The 18,662-nt window shown below is 45.2% G+C and overlaps 1 protein-coding gene across 1 annotated transcript in view; it reads right to left on the reverse strand.

Annotated features, from left to right (window-relative positions):
* The window catches only part of Myo10A (unconventional myosin 10A), a 47,168-nt gene extending 29,599 nt beyond the window's left edge, over positions 1–17,569 (reverse strand). The window contains 25 exon segments of the mRNA XM_017897078.1: positions 141–1,137; positions 1,342–1,537; positions 1,611–1,822; positions 1,902–2,186; positions 2,274–2,749; positions 3,454–3,558; positions 4,206–5,011; positions 5,137–5,590; positions 5,781–5,957; positions 6,034–6,305; positions 6,495–7,166; positions 7,285–7,320; positions 7,323–7,618; positions 7,766–8,143; positions 8,431–8,588; positions 8,671–8,958; positions 9,143–9,472; positions 9,586–9,864; positions 9,947–10,124; positions 10,314–10,598; positions 10,786–10,895; positions 10,984–11,047; positions 11,168–11,256; positions 15,016–15,126; positions 15,617–17,569. Coding sequence (XP_017752567.1) covers positions 141–1,137; positions 1,342–1,537; positions 1,611–1,822; positions 1,902–2,186; positions 2,274–2,749; positions 3,454–3,558; positions 4,206–5,011; positions 5,137–5,590; positions 5,781–5,957; positions 6,034–6,305; positions 6,495–7,166; positions 7,285–7,320; positions 7,323–7,618; positions 7,766–8,143; positions 8,431–8,588; positions 8,671–8,958; positions 9,143–9,472; positions 9,586–9,864; positions 9,947–10,124; positions 10,314–10,598; positions 10,786–10,895; positions 10,984–11,047; positions 11,168–11,256; positions 15,016–15,126; positions 15,617–17,569 — 9,207 coding nt within the window.
* Between the last annotated feature and the right edge of the window lie 1,093 nt (positions 17,570–18,662).

Genomic DNA, 18,662 nt, shown 5'->3' on the forward strand with positions numbered 1-18,662 from the left:
GAATGCCGAAACGTGTGATTAACCATGTATAAATACCATGCAAGGTGATTATTACGTATAACTAGCCGCAACTGACGTAAATACGAAACGATCTTGCCAAACTTGGTATACTTTAATCGATAGCAAATTATTGAACCTACCGATACTGGGAATATCCTGGCGAAGTACAGTGGCCATTGTTTGGCCATGTCCACGACGTTCTTCTTGATAGTGATCTTGTGCTGAGTGCTCTGCAGATTATCCAGAGTGATGCCATAATTGTCCAACATCTTTAGCATATTTTGCCTATCGTCTTTCGTGATTCGGATGCTAGACGTAGCAAGAACGTCGTAAGCAACTTGACAGAATACCAGATGAAGGGCCAGAGGGCTGTTCAAGGTTTCGTTAGGTGCAAACACTTCCTTCTTCACCCTCAGCGTCCAGGTGACTCTGTTATACGTGAAATGAGCAGTGGACGTCTGAGGATAGAGCTTAGTGTTCACTACCTCTTGGACCTTTTCTATCTCTGGCTTCTCCGCTGGTGGCATTACTGGTCTGAGGAACTCGGGCCATTCCTCGATCTCGATCCTCTCCATCTTGTCTGTACGATGAGTAGAGGCAACGCTAGATCTCCTGTCAACGTCTCGATCTAATTTCTTGAAACTTTGCCGAGCAGCCGCGAAGGATTCCCTCGTATTCGGCATTAGACCAAAGTCTCGCGATGATGGCATACCAAAGCTGTCTCTCGATTTTGGCGACACGTCTCTGGTCATTCCAAATGGATCTCTCTTAGAATTCGAGTTCTCGAATATATCCCTAGCGTATTTCGGATCGAAGATGTCTGAGTTCAAGTCACGACGAGAGTCAAAGTCGGAACTTCTGTCTCTGGCTGAACTGGCTATGTCTGTGCTGTCCTTTCCATAAAAGTCTTTGGACTTCTGATCCTGAGATCGGGACTTGTCGAAGTCGTTTCTGTACTCGTGATTTTCTCTCAGATGCTGCTGGGATGCAAATATGTCTCGGCTTTGGCTGAACATGTCGCGTTGGGTCTTGGTAAAGTGATCGAAGGCCTCCGAGTCGGGGGATGTTCTGAAGGAATCTCGTGTTTTTGGTTCGACTGGGGCTGGAGGTGATCTGGGTTGTGGTACTCCCGATTGACTGGGCAGAGTTAATACAGATGGGATTAATCTACTTTTGAAATCATTAGAACTCGAAATTGGATTTATTTCTGATTTCTGAATTTTTAATTAACGCGGTACCGAATTAAGCGTTCAAGCATAGTGAAATGATGAACTCATAGAAATAGAAATGTAGTGTTTTAAGCATGGTAACAAGCGATGATAAAAAGACAGAGGAGAATACCTATTGCTGTACATGCTTCCACCTCGTGGACTTGGGGGTTGCGGAGGTGTGACCGGAAGCGGAGGTGGCACAGGCCTCTCCATTCTTTCGATCTGCGTTCTGACAACTTGCGCTTGAGTCATCATGTCCGTCGTGCCTTTCGAAGTCACGCTTTGCGTGTCATCAGCCGTGGATGCATAATCGTCCCAGCGTCCTCCTTTAGGATGCCAAAGAATATTACTAAATCATGCATATTAATTTTTCAATTATCGAATCTGCTGAGAAATTACCTAACTGCTGTTCAAGAAGAAGTTTCCTGTTGTCCTCTAAGCGTTTCACTTTACCATCTTCGCGTGGAAGAGCAGGTTTCTCGGTGGTTTTCGTGGATCTCACGCTATGATTTGCCGTTACCTTTTCCAATCTTTGCCTCATTTCTGAACTGAGCTTCAGTTTCCCTATACTTCCCGGAGATGGCCTCTGTGCACCTACCTCTAATCCAGATCTGAGGAAACATCGGTCAAACGTTAGAGGATCGTCATTAAGCTTGATAGAAAATTACGTAATTAGGAAAACCATCGCACTTTGACTTCTTCTTCTTCTTTTCCCCTTCTTCTTTATATCCATTTTCGTGTTTGATAAGTGGAGGCGGTGCATGAGTCACCACTGCCTTCTCGTTATTTTCCACGATATTCTCAATTTCAAATTCCTCCCACTCTACACCACCCTCTGTGATCGGTTCACCGTCACCCTGATTGTATTCTTGATACTGAGGCGTGATCTTACGCTGCTGTTGCTGCTGACGCATTTTGAACTCTATGAAGCTGTCTTGACTCTGATTCTCGTTCGAGTCACTCGGTGGAGGCCATCTGAAATAAGTTCGAAGACCAATTGTCAGTGACACGGTCGAGAAGAAATAGAAATTTAATGCGATTTCGGTGATTTAAATAGTTCACCTCCATTTGCCAATTCGAACTGTCTTTGCTCTGCCATAGGGGTCGAGGAAAGGCCTCGATTCCGAAGGATCGTGAGATTCCAGGGGTGGTGGCATCGGCGGCGGTGGTGGTACACCCTTGTTGTTGCTCGAATTCGATAAATTACTGTCCACGCTGCTCTTACGATTTTTTAATTCGCTCAACACGTTCGTGAAATTGCTTTGTACGTTGTTCTTGTTCGTGTTTGGCCTCTTAGGATCCGTGACAGTCGATGACTTCTTGTCACCAACTTTTCTGTCGACGCTAACTTTTCTCACCGCGTATTCCACGCTAGTTTTCCTGACACTCTCAGAGTTTTTCCGCGGTGGACTTTGGGATCGATGAATTTGAGCTTTCACCGTCATTTCCTGCCGCTGATTATTAGCCGATGACTGTGCTGGCGCCCCTTGTTTCTCTGTCGACCAAAGTTCGCCATCCTCTGGCTCTCGAAAGGATACCTAATAATTTCGCATTTCGTTCTATGATTTTCGTCCCTTTGGTAATTGGAAAAAATTCTACGGTACATTTCTCTAAATATGATGGTATTTAGTCAAGTTCTGAATCATTTCTAAAGTATTTTACAACGTAACGAATTACAGACATGCCCGAAATGATCTTTTTCTGTGCTGCTATGTACAGTGCTGTGAAAAATTGTAGACTCACATGAATCTTGCGCACTTCTAGCGTTCTTTCTCAGTTCTTTGGAAATAACATTTTTCACGTGTATGAGAGAAAGGCAAACGCGATTCTTGACTTGCAAAGGAAAGTGACTCATCATTGGATGGATTTTATCTCCTTTTTAGACCGTCGTAATACGACCTTCTAATATGAGCAGCGAGTAATTACAGACTACTCCTCGTAAACTGTGCCAGTCATTAACTACTCAAACAATCATCAAATTTAATTACTATGCTTCGTAATACGAAATTATCAGCAAACTGTTTGATCAACGAGTGTTTCTTGAACCCACATTCTCCCACACCACTGTACCACTCGACTTATCGAATTCGTCCCATAACCAGTTAATTTTGTCAACGTATGTTACAACATTTATAACTCGCGTTTTCGAGAAATCGATCAATCGAGAAACTTAAATCAGTCCAAGTAATCACCGACGCGACTCGATCGACAGTTTTATTCGTTAGATGAAATGAGTAGGTACCTTGGAGTAGCGTCCAATAGAATCATTGGGCCCCATTTGGGCACCGTTTTGGGGGGCTGGGGGGACAAGATTCATACTGGAGGGGCCTGCGGACAACACCGTGCCCTGGAAACACACACCCATGCCGCGATGCGGCTCAGAAACCCACAGGATTGTCCCGGAAGGACATGATTTCTATCGTGAGTGATCGCAAACACTGAAGCTGTTCGTGCAGTGTTGCGCAATACCGATCGTGTTAGTACTAGTTATGTGATCGTGAAAGTGACGCACGAAATGACGGCTATCCATTCGCTGTGATGACATTTAACATGCAATTCTCAGCTTATGCAGATGTTACGACATCCGTCAGTATTATTGTGCGATAAGATAATGCTGTGTATGGGGAAAAGTATTTAATCAAGTATCGAAGTGTATCCTGTCTTTACACGGTGTATCGTGATCGTGTGTTCGGGACGTGTTTGCTTTATGTTCTTGTGATTATTTCATGGGACAAGGTTGGAAGAATTATACTTTCGTCTAGAATTATAGTGAAAATTCAGAATTCCATTCAGGAGTCATTTTCGTAAAATCTTCATAACTGTACGATAGAAAACATTTGACAGTCACCAAATTCTGATGCTATTTTTGATGCGATCCAAATGCAGTGAAAATAAATTTGAAAAAAGTTATTTGTCCCAGAAAATAGTCTAAAAGATTTTTCAATGTTCATTATATCATTGTTGGTGATTACTATCTGGCAAATAATTTCTCACCGGCTGCTGCGACGAATTTTGAGGACTCTGCACAAGCAGCTGTTGCAAGGCCTGATTTTGCGCCAACAACTGTTGTTGGATTTGTATATTCTGCGCCATGGCACTCTGCAGAAACGCTCTCTGCAAGTTCTGTTGATAAGCCATCATGTCGTTGTTCTGACTAGGCGGTGAATTCGGGTACTGTGGAAGACTCAGCCCCTGCATGCTGTAAATCGGTATCGGCATGAATCCAGGACCCATGTTCATATTGGTACTCTGCGCTGGGGGCACTTGCTGCGGTGCACTGAACATCGGCATCATCATCGGCGGCGACATCATCCCCGGCGTAATGCCACCAAAGTTAAAACTCGCGTTCTGATTCGGTATATCCATATTTCCGCCGCCTTTGATCTTCGCAGATAATTCTTTCGCTGTGATGATTTCATTCTCGTCGCGCTTTATCATCGTTTCGATGAAATCTTCCACAGTTTTCAGTTCTTTTACCTGTCCCTGATTCTCCAAGTGCTTCTCTAAATTCTCAAGGATTATGGCACCGCTTTGTGACCTGTCATCCTTTGTACCTTTAATACTAGCAGCCAGGCTCCTGGCGTCAGACAACTCGTCCAAGTTCCCATCCAGAACCGGCATAAACAGCTCGTCCAGGAACTGATCCACGTCTGACGCTTGACTAGGTACCCTGACTCGTCTCACGTGCGACGCCAGGGAAGGAGCTTCGCTCGTGTCAGACATGGCCGAGGACTTGACACCGTATTCGCTCTTCTCGATATAGGCACGACTCGATTGGCTACCTGGCAGTGCTCGTTTACCTTCCAATTAGAGAAATAATTACTTTTATTCGTCCTAACGACAAGATAACCCCTTTAGAGATCTAAACATCGATTTGGTTTAAACAAACATTTTTTCCCTTCATCCACCACTTGATATTACTCACCAGGATATTGAGATTTGATAAACCTAGTCTGCGACCTGATGTAACTACTCTTGTCATCTTCAGACCTTCCAGTTTGACTAACCGATTGGATGTCAGGATACTCGAAGTCGATCGTCAAGTCTTCCTCTTCGATGTTCGGTTCGGTTGTCCTGGTGATCCTGCTGTACTTTCTCTCCTGCGCGATTTCGTTCCTCGTCATATACTCCACGTTGCTCACAGCGGATGTTTCGCCGATTCTTTCCAGGCTGTGGTAGCGTTCGTTCAATTTCGACGAGGATAATCCGAGGGTAGCTAATTTCACCGGAGAGGACACCACTTCGGGTTGAAGCAGATTGTCCAGACTACGGCTACGTTGCTTCTCCTTCTCGAAGTATCTGTCGTTCAGAGCGGATTTGCGCGACAGACCAGTCTCCGTTGTGCTCTCTAACATAGCCTCGTGAGATTGTTTCCGTACCTGCGAACCAGTTGATAAATGTTGAACGAGTACTCTTAGACCGTCGGTCTAAGTTTGGTTCTTCGAAGTTCATAATCTTCACTTTCCACGATTTGCAGGTTTAAAAAGTCGGGGAAAAATTGTTGGTATCGCAGGGATAATTTATTGCGTGGACGAATAGTCTTAAACAAATTAAGAAAATGTAATTTACCGATGGCTTCGTGACAGGCGGCTGCGGTGGAGGAACAGCCGGTCTTCTCGGCGATTGAATTTCTGGTTCGACAGGTTTATCCATAACCTTCGGTACTGGTTTCCGCTCAAGGGGCTGGAACGTTTTTAGAACCGGTGGTTCTATTTCCTGCTCTAGCTCTCGAATTATGTGAGCGTGCTAAATAAACCACGGTGAATTTTATTGTACCATTAAGCGCCGTAAAACTGATTACTGCAAACACTTGTGTACTCACTTCTCTCTTTTTAATAGGGGGGAAGCTGTTCTTTCGCTGTTCCAGGAACATGTGTTTAGCAGCAGGGAAGGCCGGTGCTAGTTCCATCTCTGAAATTAAATCTAAGACATAGTCGAAGCCATTGGTCTCTGTTACAATGGCGTCTGGGCCATCCAATTGATTCCACAAGGTAATTGTCCATCCAGAATTGTCGACACCGTGATTATGAACGGCTAGGTTAGCTAGTTCTTCACAGGTTGTCCAAGAGTCCACCGCACAGGTGACCGTTTCACCTGAAAGCAATTAATAATTGATAATTAATAATAATTTTCACTTGTAAAATAGCCTTAACGTACAGGGGTGTAATGTAACGTATTTTCACTTTCGACATACGTATTGTCGTGTCTAGGGAGAAATTAAAAATCTTTGGATGATACGAGACCAAGGATGTGTCAATTTTGTTTAATTCGAAGCCAACTTACCGTCATAAAATCCTACACCTAAAGCCATGTGAACACGATTTCTATTAGCTCTCCATTCCAATACGCAAGGAGGGTAGTTCCTCGGTATATGATGAACGATTTGTTGGTTGTTACTCATTATTCTAAATATAGTTCTCTCTCCTTGCAAAAGTTTTCTCTGGCAATAAGCTTTATAGCCGTCGTATGCATGATCAGATACATATTTAAGAAGATACTTGAACAGAGTGGGACTAGGCTGAAAGGCTGACAGGCAGTTCGATAACAGCAGCCATCCTCTTTCCTTATTCGCGTCGTTTTCGTTCTTCCATGTTTGATTGGCTAGTTGACATAAGATCTCGTCTCGCAGTTTCTCGTTGACGATTCCTTTGTTCACGATATAATCACCCAATGCCTGTTCCCTCTTGCCGCTCAAGTTGTTCTCGTTCATGAAACGAAGGATCATCTTGAAGATCATCAGAGAGTCCGTGTAATCTTGATCTCGAGCCTTCGCCAGGAACGGTGTCTTTATAGGTTCCCGTTTCATGCCAAAGATGTGACTCTTGAAGTAGATGTTCGTGAACTTGGAGAATTGATGTTGATCGATGTCGTTTGGAAGACTGTAATTGTGGTGCATGGGTATCACTTGACCGACCACTTTTAGAAGGTTCCTCTCCGTGTGCGTGGGCTGCCAATCTGGAACGATAGGCATACGAACTGTTAATGGTAATGAATAATTTCTTGAAATTTTCGCTCCTTATTTAATTCCAAATCTAATTATTCTAATAAAATTAAATGTTGTTTCAGTATATACCGTCGAGTTTGCTATAGATGAAGGCAAGTTCAGCAAGTGATTAACACCGGCCACAGCTCTAGATGTCCTTTCTTGTTCCTCTCTCTGCTGCTTCGCTTTAGCTCTTTCTTTACTGGCACGTTCGATTTCCGCTCTCTTCGCCATCTCCTCTTTCAGCACTGTGAACTTTTCACGCTGCTTCTTTCCCCTGTATATCTTCTGCGCCATGAGTACACCTTTCTTCAACAACTTGAACTTCTTCCTCTCGCGATAGCCGCGATAAACAGCTTGGATCAGCACGGTGCTTCTTGAGATGTTGAGGAACCTCCTCCTTGCAAGGAACCCTCTGGTATATCTATATAGTCGGATAATAGTTATAATTATACGCTACATATCTTTAATTAATTAGTAAAGTAATTAGTCGGTTACAAAAATTTCTATAATGAATGTTCTTGTAAATATTCACAGTGATAATTTTTGTCACGATTGAAATTTATATTACCTTTGTACAGTTATGGCAGCCCTTTCCAAAATCAGTGCTCTATTGTATTCCAACGTTCTCTCCAAGGATTCCCGCAGAAATACTCTAGTAAGACCAAGCTGATACTGAGACTGCGCTTCCTTCGGTGCAGCTTTGTCCAAAATTATGCGGCAAAGCTCCTTATTCGGCGCTCCTCTAGGCAGGTGCGTGGAAACCAGGTATCTGTATCGGTCGACGAAATGTCCAAAAAGAAGTCGGACCGGGTAACCAGTTTTTCGAATACGAATCGTCTCGAGCATCCCTGTGTACCGTAATTGCTCCAGCACACAGGGCATGTCGAATTTCATTGGCGCCTTCTCCGTGTTCGGCTTGATGCACCTTACGAACCACGGGTTGCATCTGAAACGACCAAGGAACGGTTCGAAGAACTGTAAAATGTAAGAACTGTGGTTCATCCGGGAGATGAATTTCAAATTTCGTATAGAAACTCGAGGAAGTGAAATCTCATTAAATTTTAAATTCTGCTCAATGCTATCGTATTAACGCTAGAAATTTGTTCGTGAAAGTCTTGTACGAACCTCGCACGAAATTGCATAATTTTTTCTAATACCCCATTGCCTGACCAAGAAGTAGAACATCGAACAGAGTAATGTCTCAAGTTTGAGAGAAATTTGAAACATTCTTACTGAGACATGGAATCCAGAAGCTGCTGCAAGCTGTCGTGAAAACGAGCAGACACGGTTGGAGTCCTTGGTTTCATGGTTACGAATCTACCATTCGGTTTGTTCATGGTTTTGTTAGCCTCGTGGGTGGTCCTTACATGCTGGAACATCTTGCTCACCATCTGAAAAGGAATCGTTAATTGATCAAAGTTTTAACGAGTCTCCTAACGAAGCATCCTACTCCTGAAATGGAGAACAACTCACGGATATTTTGCTGCTTATCAATAACTCCACCACGTCTGGTCTCAGCGTGTCTCTGTTTTTATCCAAGAAACCTTCGACGTTGTACCAAACTTGGCCAGCATAGTGTTTAATCGCAAACTCCGCGGAGTTCATTCTCGGCCTCGAGTACAATTCGCTCAAGGCGTGATTGTAATGGCATTTTTCTAAGAAGGAGAGATCAGTCGCTTTAGGAAAATTGCTCTCGTCGTCCAGAAGGTGGAGAATCCCGACTGGTTTCTTGGCGATAAGGTGTATCACCGGTAGGTTATCCTGTGTATCGAACGAAAATTTCCTTAGTTCCCCGGAGCAATCGGAAGAAACGATTAATTATCCTACACCGAGTATCGATATCGAGAAAGCTAAGAATCGTATCTTCCGCGATACAAAATTCAGCGACTTATTTACAAAAATAATCGGACCGATTAATCGTCAAGATCCGGCAACTTGCACTCACAGTGTAATTAATCGTCGTCCAGTCGATTTTTTCCTTCGCATACTCCTGCTGCTCCAGCTTGAAGATATGCTTGTTGAAATAGAACTGTAGGTTCTCGTTGGCGTAATTGATGCACAGTTGCTCCAGGCTATTCTCCGTGAAATTCTCGAAGCCGAATATGTCGAGTATCGAGATCGCGGCTGTCTGCTTGGTCCCTTTGTACACTATGTGATTAACGCGAGCGACCAACCAGGAAAACAAGGAACTGTACAAAGCCTTGGCGAAGGCGTCTCTGGCATCCAGAGCCTGGTCTATGTTCAGCGCCGTGAACACTCTCTCGTTTCTTGCTTCCTGAAATTGAACGAACTCGATTATGCTTCCATTAGCCTTCGATTATTCTTCGATTATCCTTCGATGAGATGCAAGTCCTGAACAGTGTTCATCGACTCGTTCCACCGACTTACCGTCGTTTTGGTCGTGAGTGCTCTAATGATTCCATCGGAGTTGACTTGAAGGAGATGAGCCGCCCAGCGAATCTCGGCGTCAGAACCGACTTCGACACCCTCTTGGCCATGCCTCATCTGCTTCCGATGAAAATACACGTTTCCAAGGTGTAGAACGCTGGCGAGGATTTTGAAAATAGTGTCTTGTTCCTCGGACGTGAAGCCTAGCACTTGCATCGCTGATAGAAGGGCTTTGAAGTCTTGGGTGTCACTCTTGCCATCGATCTCGCAGTTTCCACCCTGGTAAATCGAAGTCGTTTGACTCGGGTGATTTACACATACATTATACGATGTTAGTTTCAGTTTTGTAAGAGTTAGTAACCTGGTTGAGATAGAAGTATTTATCCGGGGTCAGCAAACCATACTTATCCCTGAGTTGCTGGTCGAGACCGGCCAGGAGCTCGTAGAACACGTGATAGTTCCTTTCTTCTGGTGCTTGCGTGACTATTCTACTTTTTTCTAGGAGATACTGGGTTATTCTTCCTCCTACGATGACTCCACTGAAAATAATTCAGAGTCAGTACGAATATTTTATCAATTGAAACAAAAGCTTCGGATAATTGTTCTGTGCACGACAGTAAATGGGTATATCTGCTTCTTTGATACTGTTATTCAAAGAGAAGAAGTTCTCGAATTTTGCAACCAAGTTGGAATTTATTGTAGCGAGGATTAAATTTCTCGATACTTACTCTCTAAAATAAACTTCGAGGTATTTGCCAAATCTGCTGCTGTTATCGTTCCTCGGAGTTTTCGCGTTGCCGAAGCTCTCCAGCAAGGGCGTCGCCTCGAGAATTTGTTCGGTAACGAGATTGTTCGGTGCACGATTAACAGCGGCTAGATACTGCATTACGAGTTTCGTGGATTCCGTTTTTCCCGAACCGGATTCACCGGAAATAACAACCACTTGATTCGCGCTGGCGTTATTTGCTGCAGTCACTTGACTATACGCCGACGAACCCACGGCAAACAGATGACTGCAATTGCATCGTGAAATTCGTTCCATTAATATAAAATATCGTATGGTACGATAGAAAAAAACGTATTGTACAAATGAGAAAAGAAGTATTATTCCGTAAAATTGAAACTGTACGTGTCTCCGTACGAGATTGAATTCATTACTTTCTTGACACTTTGGTTATAAATGGGATGTTTGTTACTTACGGAGGCAAGGTGCCAAGTATTCGTCCTTCGTAGAGTTTTACTTGGTCCAGGCCGTAAATGTCGAACATCTTATAAGGATTCACCGCCACTAGGATGCTTCCCGTATAGGTCTGTCGTTTTTAAAAATTGTTAATCGGATCTTAATAACATTCCAAATCGAGGGAGAAAGATATCAGTAGAAAATAGTAGAAAACGTACGTATATTAGCTCCTTGTCGTATCGAATCTTCAGGTTCCATAATAGAGAAGCTTCGTTCAAGTCACTGCAATTTTAATCACAGTATCATTAAATACTTTCCTTACTTCGTTAATTTGACAATTTTTATTTTATTTGGATGCTCGAGATAATTGCCTAATTATAAAATACTCAGTATAAAACTCACGTCAACTGGATCATATCTTCGACTCCATTTTGCCCAAGATCCTGCCTTGGTTTCACTCCATTCAGATTAGTGAGGGTGAAGATTTGAGGCTGAAACATAGCAAGATCGATTAACGAGCTATTCTCGCGGTCAGCGTAAATCTCTAAACGATAATTTAATCTGTGACTCCATCCTCGATTACCAATTATTATTTACCATTTATGATTATTCTTTTTAACATTAAAGAATAATATTAATGCTAGCATTCGTAGGAATAATTTCGGATATTTTTTCGCACCGCATTACATTTTCGACGATTACAAGAATGCAGAGGTACGCCAAGGTTTCCGGCGTCCTCTTTATCTTCGGCCTCAAGGTTGCCTCGTTGGACCTCGTTCTCCTCCCTGTAGCTTGCCTCCTCGAAAACCTGCTACTGTCATTGTCGTCGTCATCCCTCGGATAGACCCGAAAAAACTCTCGAGGCAACGCGAACGAGGCCTTGGAGTAGTCAGTCGAGCCATCATGGGATTCCTCGACAACGTCATCGCTAAAATCTTGACGGTCAGAAGTCGATATTAAATTCTTCAACGCCTCTCTCTTCGTTCCGTAATGCCTTTTGACCAAGTCGTCCTGCGTCGAGCACAAGCGTGCATCCTCGTCCTTGCAGTCGAAGACACTTTCCTTCCAGCGTAACCTTGATTTTTGAGCAGGAACATCGTGCGACTCCGTGACAAATTTCTGACACTGGTATGTCGCGGAACATCTGTCCAGTTCCATCCTCGAATCGAGATAAAGCTCGTCCGTGCAGTCGCCATCGTTGCAAACTGGATTCACTGTGTCCGAGGGGGCAGCCAAGTTCGAGGAGGACGGTTCCAATTTTCGACGACTCACTGGAATACCGGCATGATGATCCCCTGCCGCGTCCATCGGTGCATCTGCCAAGATACCAGACGCGAAATTATTCGGAGAAAAAGGGCTATCGACGGATCTGCTTCGAGTTCCTCCTTCTCACAACCATTCGTTGTTGAACGAAAGAGAAGTCCTCCGAAGTTGGCTGTTTTGATCCATCGTGCTAGAAGTTTCTTGGCAGTGTCTTTCTTCCAGCCACTTTTTGCCCGATTTTCTCGACGGTTGCGACCCGATCTCCGGAGAGAATGCACGATAAAAAAGGAAGATTCGCGCGAATTCACATAAGACGCGAAAGCCACTCACGTGAGACTTAACCGGATACCGAGTTGCCTGAGTTTGCAGTTGCAATTCCATTGGCGTCGCCGCATTACGATTACGGGGGAACACGATTCACGGAAGGATATGAACGTTCTGGCGGCTTGCTCTGTCGTAGTAAACAGAAACCGATCCCGTTACGAAGTTTTAATGAACTCTCGAATCCTTCATGGTGCTATGATGATGAATTGAAAGCGTTCTTTCTTACGCTAGTTTAGAGTTCCTCGTGCAGCAAGAGAAGGGGAGATTTTCATTATTCATTTCGAGACCAACTTTAACGACTCGGATCATTTTTTATGGAGAACCGTGTTTCCTTGGATATTTTCTAACATCAATTACGGCAGCACAATGGAATTAATTTTCGATCCACCCTTTCTCGTCGAATTTCTAAGCGTTAGTCGCTCGCACGAAGGGGAGATTGTTAATTTGTTAAGCAATTAGAGAAAGGAAATGTCTCGCTCGTTATTAGGGGGTATTTATAGAATGGGTATCACAGCGTTACACGATGGAATCATTATTATTATTAAACGTATACTAATAGTAATTGCGCAATTAGTGGAACTGAAATGCGACGGTGGAATCATGGAAAGTTAATTATAAGTGTCTCACTTCTACGCCTTTGTGCATCGCTATCTATAATGGGACAGCGTTGAACTAGACTCCGCTACCAATGCACGACAATGCATCAAGGAATCGAATACACGGGACACCAACACACCGAGAAATAATCGATACTAACAATAAGTTCAGCTGTTCGACTGCGATTCGCGGTTGTCGCGTACATAAAATTGCGAAAGATCCAGATCCCATTATCCCTTTTTTATTATCAGACGCTGGCGTAACTGTTTATTGTAACTCGCCACTAGTTCCTATCACGTGGAAGTAAAACAGCTTCTCAAGCGAACAATGACTGAAGTATTTTCCTGGAAAGAAACCTAACGATTTCTCGTCTACTGTCAATAAAACACGATCGCTTAATCCTTGGAATACTAAAGTGCACCGAACTTCCTATAAATGAAGATAGATTACCAATTATTATAGCGATTCTACCATTTATTCCTACTTCGCTTGCTGTATACAACACCAATCGATTATCACAGATTTCTATTATATAGAATCAGATAAGACAGTCGGATCATTTGTCAAACACGTGTCAAACACGACCATGACTCCTATACCGATGCCATGTATACACAGCAGTTAGAAAGTTAATCATACCGATCCTCAGAAATTAGACATCCGAACATCCGTGATATCCGCGAGAGATTATCGTCCAGTTACTTCACTGAGTTCACCAAAATGGAATCTGTCAATAGCTTCACTGACGCACCAAGGATCCGCGGACAATCCCAGAAGATACCCGCGAAGGAAGAAACGCGAATTCGCGAAAGTGAAAGACGGGAACGCGAAAAACCCGGGGACAAGATTGTTGCCAATGTCCTTGGAGCTTGAAAGTGCAAGAAGGTGTTGCAAGCAGCCGGCACGCTGCCCCTTTTCGATATGCACTTTCACGCGGGGATCGATACATCGCTCTGTCAGCCGGTGGACGTAATTTTCCAAGGTACTTCAGGCCACTTTCGCGGAAGTATTTCGCGGTATTTCAGCAAGTATGCACGGCATTCGACGGTTCATTCGACTTTCTAGCCGGGACCAGACGCATTTGACTACCCCGGTCGGTGCCCACGACGGAAATCTCGTTTCTCTTGCAACGCCTTTCGTTCCTCTTCCTGCGACACCTTGGCGAACGAGGTACAAGGCTACTCTCACATCTCCGCAGTTTCGTATAGTGCTCAGGAATTCGATATTTGCCAATATTCTCCTTGTCTTCGCGTCGATATCGCGATCAATGTTACTCGCTGTCAAACATAGATGACAAGCATCGAACGTGGTGCAGAGGTATTTTGAGATATGTCCACAGTTCCGTAGGATTCTCTTGGAACCTACGAACGAATATTCTGGAATATTCCCTGCGTGTTCACGCTGATACCACGATTACGAGCTATTCGCTGTCAGATGTGTCGGATGACAGGCATCGAACGCGGAGTCTAGAAATAGATTTCACGAACAGCTGGATAAATAGAAATATGTTCAACCACCCACACCGAGACCTGGGTCATCACGGTAATAGTCGCCAGTTGCCATTGTTACTGCGCCAAATTGCCCCGGCAAAAAAGTCAATGGAACATAGTAAGAACGTCGACCGACCGCCCGAAGCGAGTCTCGCTTTAAGGAAATGCAGAATAACCGGTTGTTCCTTGGCCTCGAAGTGGCCAACTAGTATTGTTGACTAGCGCATACTCTCTAACACACGTCTATCGTGTTCCTCTATCCCTTGGAGATAATAACGCGTAGCGTGCTTTCATTGTTAACCCGTCTACGGGGCGAACGGTAAATATCCGATTCCTATTCAGCCGGGAAAAGAAACGTACTGTCCGTCATTAAACGTCGATCCGTGGAACGCGTTTCTGCCTCATGCATCATAATCGAGGTTGTGTCACAGATCTTGCATAACTTATCCGGTTGATCGTTTGAATCGCGAATAATTTGCGCTTCGAGCTGTCCCCTTTCCAGTCGTCATTCCGTTTCGACGACGTTCATTCAGCCAGAGGTTTTTACAACTGTGGAAATGTAAATTAATTTCATACCTTTCCAGCGATCACTGCCTGCACCGAGAGAACGTTGGCAGCCCTGTGATATTCTAGAACCTCTCCTGGCAACACGTGGCCGACACCAGGGTCGAACCACACCAATTCACCCTGGAAAAGAGATATTTTCGTGACACGCGAGTCGAGATGATAAAATGACGTGATTCAAAAGCACAGTTCTCTAATGAAATTTGCCTGGAAAGCCACGAGGGAAATTAAACGCGGTAAATTGCGTTAAGCAACGTGGGGAAGCATGATGGAGATCGTTTCCTTGTTACGGATATACTTTGTAGACACTTTGCCGCGGTATTTAATCCATAAAGTTTCAACGATTCTGGTAATAACCGGGGACCAAAGCACTCTCGAATATCTCAAGAATTGCTTCGAGAAAGGGGATAGAAATATTACGAAGTTTCTTCACGAGCACCACCAAGAAATTCCACGTACACGATCGCGTACGGATTATTCGGTGAAATAGAATCCTAAGAATCGGATTCAGAATCTCGGGAATTCTCTGTATGCCCATTTCGGGAAAGAATTAACGAGGACGTGCAATTATGGTGTAAATTTTTCTGTCAGAACGATTCCAGGCGATGCTAACCGTTTCCACGTTCCACGTTGGGTACGTCGAGACACTTTCAGCCTTCGTTGCACCGTTGGACGAAGATAGAATTTTCCTTTTACCGGTGCAGAATCCAAAAATCGAGGATGTCGTGACCGGCGAGTTGGATCGGCCGCTATTAGCGTCACTAAAGGCCCTAACATGACTGGTGGCAGACTTTTTCACGTAGTTGGATCTCTCTTTGCTCTGCTTCGACGAGATACCCGATTCCTTGGGCAATTTTCCTTGACAGCCGATCCCTGGCGGGCTTTCGGTCGAACACTTTCTCGAACTTTTCACATAACTGGGAAGAGTGGTCGCCAACCTGGTCGCTGCACCGATCTCTCGTTGAGTCGAGCGAAAGTTTTCGATCAGCCTGCTTTGAGACTTCGATCTGCTCTTAGCCGCATCCCTGGACCTGGTCCAGATGCTTTCCGAACGAGAATCCCGTCTGTCACCACCAGTCGCAGCCGTGTCCGTCTCTTTCGATCGATCAGCATGGATCTCGTTCAGCTCCTGCCTCCCATATACGTCGAAGTCCCTGCTCTGATACGACTGATGACTTTCTGAGTGAAATTCTGTTTGAATTTCGACAGAGTCTTCGGTTTTTGAGCTGCTCTGTTCCCCGTAGCTGTCCCTGGTGTTCTCGATGATCCTCCTGCGCGACATGGTCCTGTGACCAAAGTCTAACTCAGCCTCGATCCTACCGTCAGCACCATCTTTCGAATCAGTCTTGTTATCGTGGCTCTGAAGGCCCTTCGACGTTTTTCGAGATACTTTCGCGTAAATCGCATTTCTCTGGGAATTCGTTCTCATGTCAACGATAGGTAACGTCGCTGAATAGTACGGCGTGTCAGGTACGGGATCACGTAGATGTCTCGTAGTCGTTCGAAACTCCACGTCCACAGCCCTTTCTCTCACGTGTATGCTGCCAGGTTTCGGATACCTGGTCAACGTGTTCAGTGACAGCAAGGAACTCCTGATGGTACCCGCGTTGGACGGCAACGAGGTCTTTCTTCTGCGTATTCTCCCGTAAACAGGCGGCTCCTTCCTCACCGCATCCTTGGCCAGCCTAGGGCTGGCCCAATCCTCACCGATTCTGGCCGATCTCGACGCGTGAATTATCTTGGGCAAGGTCGACGGTCTCGGTACAAGGCCGCGGGTAATGTCCTGCAGCTTGCTGGTGACTGCCAGGAAATCACAGACTGACCTGGACTCTCTCTCGTCCTCTTTGCCCCACCCAGGGTTTCTCGGCCTCGGGACATTCTTCGGGAAACTGGAGGAGGACTTCGCGGTGGCACCTTTCACCTCTGAACTTTCTACCTTCTCCTCTCCGTGGCCTCTTCCGCGAGAGATGCCGACTGGCACGTCCACGCTCGCTCGTCTGCGTAATATGTCCTGTCTAGAGATCTTTCTGTAACCCAGAGTCGACTGCGCGATCTTTCCGGGATCTTTGTGCGATCTCTTAGCGATGGAAGGTAGGGTTCTAGGTCTCTCTTGCTGATCCTTATCGTCTACGTCCACGGTTCGTTTCCAACGATGACGGGAACCGTCGGACATTTTCGACGGGCTTTCCTTCTCCTTGCTGCATCTTCGCAGGATCTCTCTTCGAGACACCGCGACGTCTCGAGGAACGGTATGATACGTTTCCTGGCTGGGTTGTTTGCCGGATTTCGGGCTATGTTCCGGCCCGATGCTCTGGTCCAGGTTCCGCGGACGACCGGAAGTATGATGCCTTCTAACGCGTTCCGTCGATCCGCTGGAATTTGGAGCGGAATTTGTATCTGGGTCTGGGCCGGTGGAATTATGCAATGCGCGTCGAACGGATAACGGTTCCACGCCGGCGTAGAAAGCTTCCGAGCGCGTGTTTCGTGACGAAAACCGATTCTTCGAGGTCGACGATCGCGTAGACCTGCGCTCGGCTTTCTTGCTACACGCTATCGCGGACTCCATGTTGTGTATACCGGTCAGCGTTCGATTTTAATCGACATTATTGACTTTCTTCGATGCTGACCGCGCGAAATCCCGAAGAAGGCGAATCGCAGTCGCCTCGTCGTTGCTCGTTCAAGAGCCGATCTCGATCGACATCGTCGAATTCGTTTGACCCCGGCAGTCGTGCGGACGACACGCACTCGATGTACGCGAGTTACGTCCAGGCACGTTTAAAGTCATTTGATACGTGGAGAGGTTTCGTGAGTCATCCAGTTTTCCACTTTCTATCCCGAGGAGTGGTAGAGGCTCGTAAAACGTTCGAAATGGACGATCGGACTGTTTAGGCTCGCGGTTAGAAATATTCCAGGAACGACGGAATGTTGCGTTGAAGACATTTTTATGAACTGCAATAACGGGAACGTTAATTAAATCACAAACAGACCACGAAGCACGTAATTCAGCAAAGGTACCGGGGGTTTCGACGCGTGCCAGTTTCATTTAACACCAATTAACACCGGGTACCGGGAATTAGCTTGGATCTGACCTTGTTATCGGTTCTGATCATGCGAGTTTTGTTAGGTACCAGTTCCTCGTCTAACCAGAAACTAAGCATCAAGTAACATAGTCTAGTTGTAACATTTTTCCAAATTTGTCTCTATCATCTGCGCGTTCCTCAAGCGATGTCGAATCGCGTCGATAAATTGCGTCTCCTTGGAGTCGTCTCCCTTTATCGCGAGGAAATGCAAAGTGCGCCAAGGTTCAAGGTTAACAGACAGTTAGACCCCTATCCATTGGACGTCGGTGTTCTTTCTATTTGCAGAAAGCTTGCGCAAACATGACCCGGCCGCAAAGTCGTCCCTGAAGAATGTCTTCTAGTCAAAAGCAGACGTCAGTGACCTTGCTTTCATTCTGTGTCAGCATCGTCGCAAGAATTCGCGTGTCTTCTTCGAACAAGCGTCCTTTCGAATTACCATGTATCCTTGCACTTCGTCTCCGTCTTTATCATTATAATAGGCTGATCGCCGAGAAAGGAAGACGTTTCGAACTATCGGATGGGACATTTATCATGGAAAGATGTCCCGTTTAAGCGATCATCGGACAGCTCGAATGGTCA

The sequence above is a fragment of the Eufriesea mexicana genome, unplaced genomic scaffold (genome assembly GCF_001483705.2).
Source record: "Eufriesea mexicana isolate 0111107269 unplaced genomic scaffold, ASM148370v2 scaffold422, whole genome shotgun sequence".
Lineage (NCBI taxonomy): Eukaryota > Metazoa > Arthropoda > Insecta > Hymenoptera > Apidae > Eufriesea > Eufriesea mexicana.